General features: G+C 41.3%; 1 protein-coding gene across 1 annotated transcript in view; it reads right to left on the bottom strand.

Moving 5' to 3' along the window:
* Window positions 1-7,787, bottom strand: part of LOC131892405 (hemicentin-1-like) — a 13,604-nt gene extending 5,817 nt beyond the window's left edge. Inside the window, exons 1-2 of the mRNA XM_059242265.1 lie at window positions 7,573-7,787; window positions 7,266-7,428 (exon numbers count right to left, since the gene is read on the bottom strand). Of these exons, the coding sequence (XP_059098248.1) occupies window positions 7,266-7,428; window positions 7,573-7,647 (238 nt within the window). The 5' untranslated portion in view covers window positions 7,648-7,787. The remainder of the gene's footprint in view (window positions 1-7,265; window positions 7,429-7,572) is intronic.
* Between the last annotated feature and the right edge of the window lie 1,818 nt (window positions 7,788-9,605).

Genomic DNA, 9,605 nt, shown 5'->3' with positions numbered 1-9,605 from the left:
TATATATATTATTTGATCGACCAACAAATTAGAATTGGCTGATCTGGCTAATCCTTGAATATAAGGTGGATCCGGAATTTTAGTCAAAAACTTGTACAAGTCTGACTTAAATCCTGCTACTGGATCAACACCTATATAAGCCCTACGAATATTTGAGGGCAGCAAATTGAACAATGAAGGAGCCCGAGAAAGAAGAGAGTGGGACTTCATTGTTTTAACTAGCCTGGATTCTCGAGGGCTTGAAGGTGCTCTCAAAACGCACGTTAAGCCTCTACGGTCGCTATAGTTGACCCTAAATCCTGGGTTGAGACAAAGCTCATGAATGCTTTTGAAAACGTACAATATCAGATACCTTTCGTACCTTCTCTGAATACTGTACAATCCCAACTTTTCTAACCTTCTAACCTCTCCCAGTACTAGAGCTCTCTCATATCCTCAATGTTCCTAGTAAAACATCTTTGGACCTATCTCTGGACTTAAACGTGCGATATATCCAACCACATGTTTGAAAAGCTTTACCAACTTTCAACTGGATATGCTCATCGAACTTTCCATTATTTTGGAGGACTGAAATAATGGATTGTTGGAAAACTTTCCCCATTTGTTTTTACGGTGGAGTGGGTAAAGGGAAAATCACATTGTATGGCAGATGCCTTAAGCCGTGCACCCGTCATGGAACCGGAAGAGGACCCGAACATTATTGTCAGGGAAATTTTCATCAATACGCTTGCTTCAGAAGCTGCTCAACCCCTCGCCGCTATTCGTGCAACCGGTTTTTTGTGCGAGATGGCCCACCAAGATAAATTCTATAGCCAAAGATACAATATGAAAAAGAATGGGATCGAATGAGCCCCAACGTCAACGGCCTGATCTTATTGGACTCCTCCAGGATTATTTTGCCTCTTAAAGCTCGACAAGAAGTTCTGAGACGGTTTCATCTTTCCCACCAAGGAATTGTGGGAACAAAAACCCCGAGCCCGGGGGAACCATATTTTGGCATGGACTAATAATGAATGAGATAATCCAGCTTATAAGCTCGTGTGACAAATGCCAAGAGTTGCGCCCAAGACAAAGTAGTGAGGCAATGACAACAAACGATATCCCAAGGTTTCCATTCCAAGCAACAAGCAACCGATTTATTTGAATTTAGAGGCCGCTTCTTCCTTATTTATGTAGACCGATACTCAGACTGGCCCCAAGTTGCTCAAAATAAGAGCTGCTCAAATACAAATCAAGTAGTGGGAACACTAAGGGGATTTTTCAGAAGCGATGCTGGGCCCCATTTTCGGGTCTTAGGATTTTTTGGAATTCTGTAGAGAGTATGATGTAGAACATGAAACCTCATCCGCACACTATCCCCAATCAAACGGCCATAATGAGGCTTGTGTGAAAGCCATGAAAGACCTAACCAAAAAGTATTGGAAGGGAAATATGCTAGATCAAAAGGGCTTCGATGTGGCAATTCTCCAATGGAGAAATACGCTCCGTGATGATGGGTGGTCTCCTGCAGAGTGGTTATTGGGAANTGGTAAATTCAAACTGAATGGAAATCGTCATTTTTCAAGGTCAAAGTTTCAGATATTCCAGTCCATTGTCCAAAAATGTTACCATGATATGAAATTTTGTGGGCAAATTCAGAATTAATTGCAATTAGAATCTTATTTGCATCATACTCTGGGTCATAAGGAAAAATATTTTAAACCAGTAAATAGATTTAAAACCAATGTCATCAAATCCTTTAGGTACTGTAAACTTGATGATTGCCCAAATGCAAAAAGCTCCAAAATGCCCCTATGCTGGATTTCACATGAGATTGTTGCTTCTTTAATTTAATGATACTCCATTCGACAAAAATTAGTTGCCAAAATTGATGAAAACAGAATCTTTCACGAAACAGAACTATGCTAAAAAAGTGGGCAAAAGCAAAATTAGTCACCCTTGGAAAACGATAAATTTTCCCAACTGCTGAGCCCTTATTGAAACTTTGAAGTAGTAGCTGCATGGAGATGTCAGCACAAATTTTGGGAGGTCACTGAGGCACTTTTCAAGACCAAAGAGGTACTGAAGACGCGATATAACATTTTTGTGCTCCTAGATGTTCTTGACAACCCGTGGTTTTTTTACAAAGTATTGTCATATAATATTATAAAAGGAGCAAAAAATCTACACATTTAAAAAAAAGCAATGTGAATTTGTGCTTTACGATGAAACATAATTTTTCATTGAAATAGTCGTGGGAACGAATTGTTAATTAGTTAATTAGTATTTTCATGGAATTCCTGACTCCCACGGGAAATGCGATCCCAAAAACTAAGTCAATTTGGCGTATCAAAATTGATTTAAATCGGATTAAGCAGAAAACTTAGTTTTAAGTTGAAATCAGCAAAAACAATCAAAATTGGATTAGTCTAAGCTCTTCGTTTTCATTTTTGACTTGAATTTGGATAGGGCAGAAGAGTTTGGATTCAGAGTCGGTCAGATTGGAAAAAATCCCCAAGATTCAGATTACAAAAAAATGGAATGAATTTCACCTCAATGACCTTTGGGTCAACTCCTTTGAATCCTCCATCCTAAAAACTTGAATGTAAACCTTTCATCTAAATAGTACTGGAGATTGCATTCCTTGTAGCGTTTAGAAAAACCCGTGAAAAAACAAACCAAACAATACAAAAAATATCCCATTCATGAATGACAAAACCTCGGTTCTCGATTATCGAAGAAAATGAGTTAGACCGCCACGCTGAAGCTCAATAACTTGTCATTGGCTCGTCAAGGGTGAAAACGATAATTTTGGGAAACTAAGCTTTACTCCTTTGAGTTTTCAATTCCGGCTTCAAGGTGCTCTCAAAACGCACATTAAGCCTCTACGGTCACTAGAAATTACCCTAAATCCTGGGTTAAGGAAAAGCTCATGGATGCTTTTAAAGACGAACTGTTTCAGACACCTTTCGTACCTTCTCTGAACACTGTACAGTCCCAACTTTTTTTAGTGTCTCCTAATACGAGAGCTCTCTCATTCCTGTGATGTTCCTAGTGAAACATCTTTGGACTTGTTCGACCTTTGGCAAACCTGCTGAACTCATTGGAGCCCAAATGGGTGAGGCATATTCAAGATGTGGCTGAACAATCGACTTTTACAGAGTTAGCATCATGATGCTGTCTCTGGACTTAAACGTGCGATATATCCAACCACACATTTGAAAAGCTTTACCAACTTTCAACTGGATATGCTCATCGAACTTTCCATTATCTTGGAGGACTACAACTAAATCCTTCATGGATGAGACCTGCTCAATGTCCTTACCTTCATCATCTAATAGTGGAGTGTCCAATGGCGTCGACCCGATGGTCATTGAGCGGAATTTCATTCCATTCAGTGCCATGTTACTCGCAGCAACCCAGGAGTAGATTTAGTTTAGGACCTCTGCCTGACAACCGGAATCCTGATCATTCCTACCAACTACTAATTTTGCATCATCAGCATAAGAAGAGATACTGAAATCATTACTACCAAGCTTCTAAAGCTGAAAATGAAGATGATGAAAAGGAGAGGACCCAATATGGAGCCTTGAGGGACACCAGACTTGACATCATGTATGTCACTAAGGGATGCCTCAACCTTAACTAATTGTTTCCTAACACACATGAAGCTTCTTATCCAATTGAGAACCTTGCCTTGGATCCCAATGTCATGAAGTCTATTCAACAAAAGACCATGATCTACTTGATCAAAGGCCTTGGCAAAATCAAGAAAGACAACATCAACTGATTCATGGCTCTCTAGTCCCTCAATAACCTGCTCAATGTGATCAATCAGTTGGGTAACCGTGCTAAAATGTGCTCGGAATCCATGCTGGCTACGAGGAAGGACTTCATGAATATCAAGAAATTTAACAAGTTTGAACTTCATGATCTTGTCAAACACCTTCGCAATATTCGAAGTGAGAGAAATCGGCCTGTAATTACTGGGGAGTGACTTATCTCCCCCTTTGAAAATTGGAACAACATGAGCTACCTTCAGAGAAGAGGGGAACTTGCCCTGGTCCAAGATGCAACGCATCAAGTACGAGAAAACAGGAGCGAGAACCAGTGAGCATCTCATCACAAACTGAGATGTCACGCCATCAGGACCAGGAGAACTTGAAAGCCTCAAGTCCCTGATGGCCTCTAAAGTATCTTGATCTGTGACTACAAGATCATCTAATCCCCTTTTATCTGACAAGCCTTGCCAGTCCCAAAAACACATCAATAGAGCAATGGAATGTTGCTCCTAAACTTAGCGGAGTTGAAAGCGCACTAGAGAACTGATCTCCAAGCATATTATCCATAGACTCCACATTGTCTATGGCTTCCCCATCGACCTCAAAAAGGCCCTACAGGGTGTTTGATCCTTCTCTTAGAGTTTGCATAAGAGAAAAACGCCTTCAGATTCGACCTCACCTCTTGAACAACTCTACTTTCCTTGTTCAACTGATCTGTCTCAATGGAGGCCTTAATTCTACCTTGGATCAACTCCAACTTTCTTTGAAGGCTAGCCACAACCACTGGATTCAAATTGCTCTGGAGCCTTTTTGCTAGTTTGCAACTCTTTTTGAATAAATTTTTCCTATCCTTCGGAATTTTAGAATGTACCCCGCCCTGTGGAACACATTCAGAGATAGCTAGAGTGGAACAGACGTCCTCAAAAACTAGAATCATTTTGTCTAAGGTTACATCAATGGACGATTCATTTTTCAGCATTGAAATGAGATCAAGCTCCCCTAACCTCTCTATAATCCACGGCCAATATTCATCTTTGAACTTGAACTTAGCCAGACCGACTTTTTCGGCCGGTCTTACTCTAGAGCACGCCGGCTTTTCAGTAATAGTCGACCCTATCTCGAGAACATGATGATCCAACAGATTACTAGGTGTTGTAGCATATTAGCTCATTTTCTTGATTACATATTGTTAGATGGCGTAAGCCATCACTGAATTGTTCCGATTTACATGCGGTGACTCTTTAGTTGAAAGGAGAGCCGAAATAAACAGCAGTCGTTCTAAGATTTCCGAACCTTTCGTTCCTACAAATTGGTGACACCGTTTTTTTTGTTAACCGAAGTCATGGAAAATGCGGCCAGCCCTAGTGATCAAAAGCCGGACTCGCTCCTCATCGATTCTATTTCACAAGCAGTTGCTGCTGCCGTCTCCACTTTATCATTAAACGACGCTTCACCCGCATCGTTAAATGCCGTTGCATTAAAGCTGGCGGGTTTCTGGACCACAAATCCAGTCAGTTGGTTCGCAAATCCTGAGGCAAATTTTCCGCTTAAGAACATTTCAAACGATTCAACTAAGTTTTTCCACGTCGTCCAATCGTTAGACAGCGACACCTCAGCCAAGGTGCATCGTTTTATATCCTTGGGGATGAGGTCCTTGATTGCTACTCCCAATTAAAAACTGCTTGTTGGATGCGTGTGGAAAATCAAAAGTTGATCGGTGGATTGAGGCAATGGAACTAGCTTCTTCCTCACTGTCCTCCACGTGTCCTAGAGAGGTTGGATAACGTGTGCAGTTTGTTATGGAGGAATCAGATCATCCCTGCATGAAAACAACGATATATTTGTGGCTGCCATCTGAGATCCGTTTAGCTATAAGACCTCACCTCATCACTTTGTCTTTAACAGAATTTTGCAACGATGCCCAAAATGCGATCAATGCTTCAGCAAAACCAGGTGCTCACGTGATGAATGTAGATGACTCCCCTGGAAATTTAAATCCTTCAGACGGCTCGTCGGATAACGAGGCTTTTCTTGCAGAAGTTCGAACGAGACCATTCCCAAAATACCGAGAACAACAACGTCCAAACACTATTTGCAAGTTTCATTACCGTTTCGGTCCAAATGCCTTCTCTTGCCGTTCTCCTTGTCTTTTCTCGAGCATTCCGCGCCCTAATCGCCCAAACACGTCCAAGTCTCACAAATCGGGAATCGAGTACGCCGGCCGTTAAGTGCGGTCTCGGCTGGCTCAAAGTGTATTCGTTCTCTCTCGATTCTAGACCCCAAAACGAAGATTTCATTTCTCGTCGATTCCGGGGCAGATGTCTCTGTTTTGCCTCCCTCGTTTGCCGACCGCGTGAAAGGTCAAGTTTGTCCTTTTCCGACCTTAATTGCCGCCAACGGTTCCTCAATCCGCACATGGGGGGGCCAGAAATCTTCATTTTCACCTAGGAGATCGGACATATATTCACTGTTTTACCATTGCCGATGTCAAAACCCCCCTTCTGGGAGCCGATTTTTTCAAAAAGTTCCACATAACCATAGACCTAGCAAATAACCGGTTAATTGATGGTCATGGGGCAGAAATTCGCGCAATCCTGGCGTCTGGCATTCAACCAACCGATTCTCCTTGGGATGCTCTCCTATCTAAATTTCCGGAGCTCATAAACGTCGATTTCTCGTCCCGGGTCAATAAGCACGGCGTAGAGCATCACGTCATCACAACAAGCCCACCAGTATTTACTTGTCCAAGCCGGCTTTTTGGTGACAAACTTAAAAAGGTCAAAGACGAATTTAGCAGGAGATGGGGATCTGCCGCCGATCAAAATCAACTACTGCCTCTGCCCTTCATATGGTCCCGAAACCTGATGGATCGTTCCGTCCGTATGGAGACTAACGTCGTCTCAATCTACAGACCGCCGTCGACCGCTATCCCATCCCACACATCCACCATTTCTCAGCCAACCTTCATGGTTGCTCCTTTTTTTCAAAGGTCGACCTCGTTCATGGCTACCATCAAATTCCCGTGGCGGTAGAATCCATTCCCAAGACGGCTATAACATCCCCATTTGGTTTATTCGAATTTCTAAGAATGCTATTCGGTTTGCGAAATGCAGCCCAAACCTTTCAGCGACTTATGGATCGAGTCCTGGCCGAACTGCCTTTCACGTTTGTGCATCTAGATGATATTCTGGTGGCCTCTCAGTCTTCAACTGAGCATTCAGATCAGTTAACCCAAGTATTCTCCCGACTTTCAGAAAATGTTTTGATTATTAATCGTCAAAAGTGCTCGTTTGGGGTTACATCTGTGGAATATCTGGGCCACTTAGTTTCATCCAAAGGAATCTCGCCTCTTCCCAAAAGGTTGAAGCCCTCATCGATTATCCATGTCCAACTAATCGCCCTACATTCAAGCGTTTCTTGGGTATGGTCAATTAATTACAACTACCGTCTCCTTCCCTCTGTGGCCTCCATGTGGGTGGGTGGGGGAGGTTATTATTACCATACCTGTACAAAATTTTCTGCCACAAAAGTTGAAGAATCCGTTATTTTGACGACATTTAATCTCTTTCATGGCCAAAAAAACAACGTCCGGACAAAATTGATGAAGAGGCTCCGAAATCCACAGTGCAATTGCTCCAATTCCACAATGTAGAGCAACTACCATAACCTAATAAGATTAATTGAGGTTGAAACCATTATGAATTGATCATTACTTATAACACTGGAGAGATAATCATTAAGCCAAACTGCCCTTCCCGATTTCTGTACCGATTTATTGCGCTAAAGATTTTACATTTTACTCTTTACTCACTATTAAGGGCATTCGAGTTATCTGGTAAGATGGCTTGAACGCATCTAGTACGATCTGGAATGGGCGGCCCCCCATCTCCGGTGGTGAGAGTCATAGTTGACGTAGATCCATCCCGGGCTTCAAATACTTTAAGTACCCACCCATAAACAGGATTCAAACAAATAAGTACAAAGGGAAGGTTACACCACATGGTTCCTAACTCAACGACTACTTCAGTACTTGGCCTTGACAACGCTCATTTGGTGTGCTTTCGCTCCGAATAAATAATGACACAAATAATTAATGCCCAAGTGTCCGGTTGAACACCCACCCACCAAGGATCAATTTGTAATATTCGAGGGCCTCTCTGGCAAATGTTTGCCCTACAAAATGTGCTTTCTAATCAAATGCAGTTGTTTGCGGCGGTTAAATTTTCTGGTTAATTGTTTGCTCAAATGCCAAGACATCTGAAGAGCACGCTAAAATGCCCTTTCACACAAAATTATGAGAACATGAATACAGCAACATCGGACTGCTGTGGCTTTAGAGGGCCTATTTTTTAGTAAAATTTAAGTATCGCTATTTGGCAAGACTTTTAATAACAGTTTTCATCTATAAATTCTCACAATAATCTCTCTTGTAATTAAGCAAATTTTGTGATAATTCAAAGTGAAAATTTTTCCACTTTAAACGCTTGAAAGAGAAAGGTTTGCAAGAAATATTATTGAATTCTAAAGCATTATCTAAGTTTCATATTCAATCCAATTTTTTGCAAGATCTATTAATTTCATTCCTTTTCACATATTTGGGATTGGTCGAAGGATCTCCCTCAAACTGGACCAAAACCGAGCGTTTAAAGCCTGGGTGAGAGGTATGAAATTTTGGCAACATAGACAAAGAGCTGTTTTAATATTTAAAAACAAAACATGTTTTCAAATACTTTGATTTTTAAGAATCTTGGTGAGTTTGGTTTTGATAAAAAAAATCGATAAACGAAATTCGACATTGGTTTTCCTCACATTTTCATATTGTTATATTGTTGGATTTTCTTTTGAAACGTTGCAATTGAGTTTACTATGCTGGATCCTGCAATGCATCTAAAAATGAGAAAAGGTTGAATTTGGGAACTTTATCAATTAATGAATGAACTTTTTCTGGCAACTTCTGTGTTGTCGAAAAGCCATCAAACTAAATTTTATATTTATAAAGACTGTCTGAGGTTTACTGTCTTAAGATGGGCGTCTTGATTTTACTGCCAATCGTGCAACAATGGTTGAAAGAAAATCGTGCTCTCCGTGACGAAAATGCAAACCCAAATCGAAGACCTTCAACTGAACGTGTCCAAAAACTCTGCCAATATTGAACACCTAGAGGTGGAGCTGAGAAATCAGCACCTTAAATCTGATAAAGAAGTCATACCAACACTAGACCTTGTTCAAGAGATGAAGCACAGGGAACGCAGAAGACTCAATCTCAAGTTTACGAAAATAACCGAAACAGACGCCCAATCTCAAAAGGAAAGGCTCGAACACGACATCCGCCAAGTGATCGACGTGATGAAAAATTCAGGTTGTGCAATACAACGAGATGCCATTGTACAATGTTTTAGAATTGGTCAACCAAATCAAGATTGGACCAATCCGTTCATCATTCCCTTTCGTGATGAAAATGGTAGGTCAAAAGTGTATGAGGCGGCAAACACCTCGATGAGATCCAACCGAGAAAAAATGCTATGCGTAATAGTTTCCCCTGACCTCACGAAAATGCAACAAACTACGCTCACCACCTGCTATGAAGAAGCTAGGGCAAAAAACGATCAAGAGGAGGACCCTGCCATGAGATGGATCGCGAGTGGGCCAAGGGATCATCCTCTGGTGCGTAGAATTGACGTTTCAAAACGGCAAAAACGATCAAAAGTCTCAGAGAGTCTAGTAGTGGCTTCGTGGAACATACGAAGAAGACGCTCAAATAAGGAAGCTGAAATACGAAATTTTATATTGCAACACGACCTAGACCTCCTATTTCTTCAAGAGACGGAAATAAGGTATTTTACC

The sequence above is a fragment of the Tigriopus californicus genome, chromosome 12, assembly GCF_007210705.1.
Source record: "Tigriopus californicus strain San Diego chromosome 12, Tcal_SD_v2.1, whole genome shotgun sequence".
Lineage (NCBI taxonomy): Eukaryota > Metazoa > Arthropoda > Copepoda > Harpacticoida > Harpacticidae > Tigriopus > Tigriopus californicus.
The sequence above is the reverse complement of the archived record's forward strand: the minus strand, read 5'-3'. Positions and strand labels throughout refer to the sequence as shown.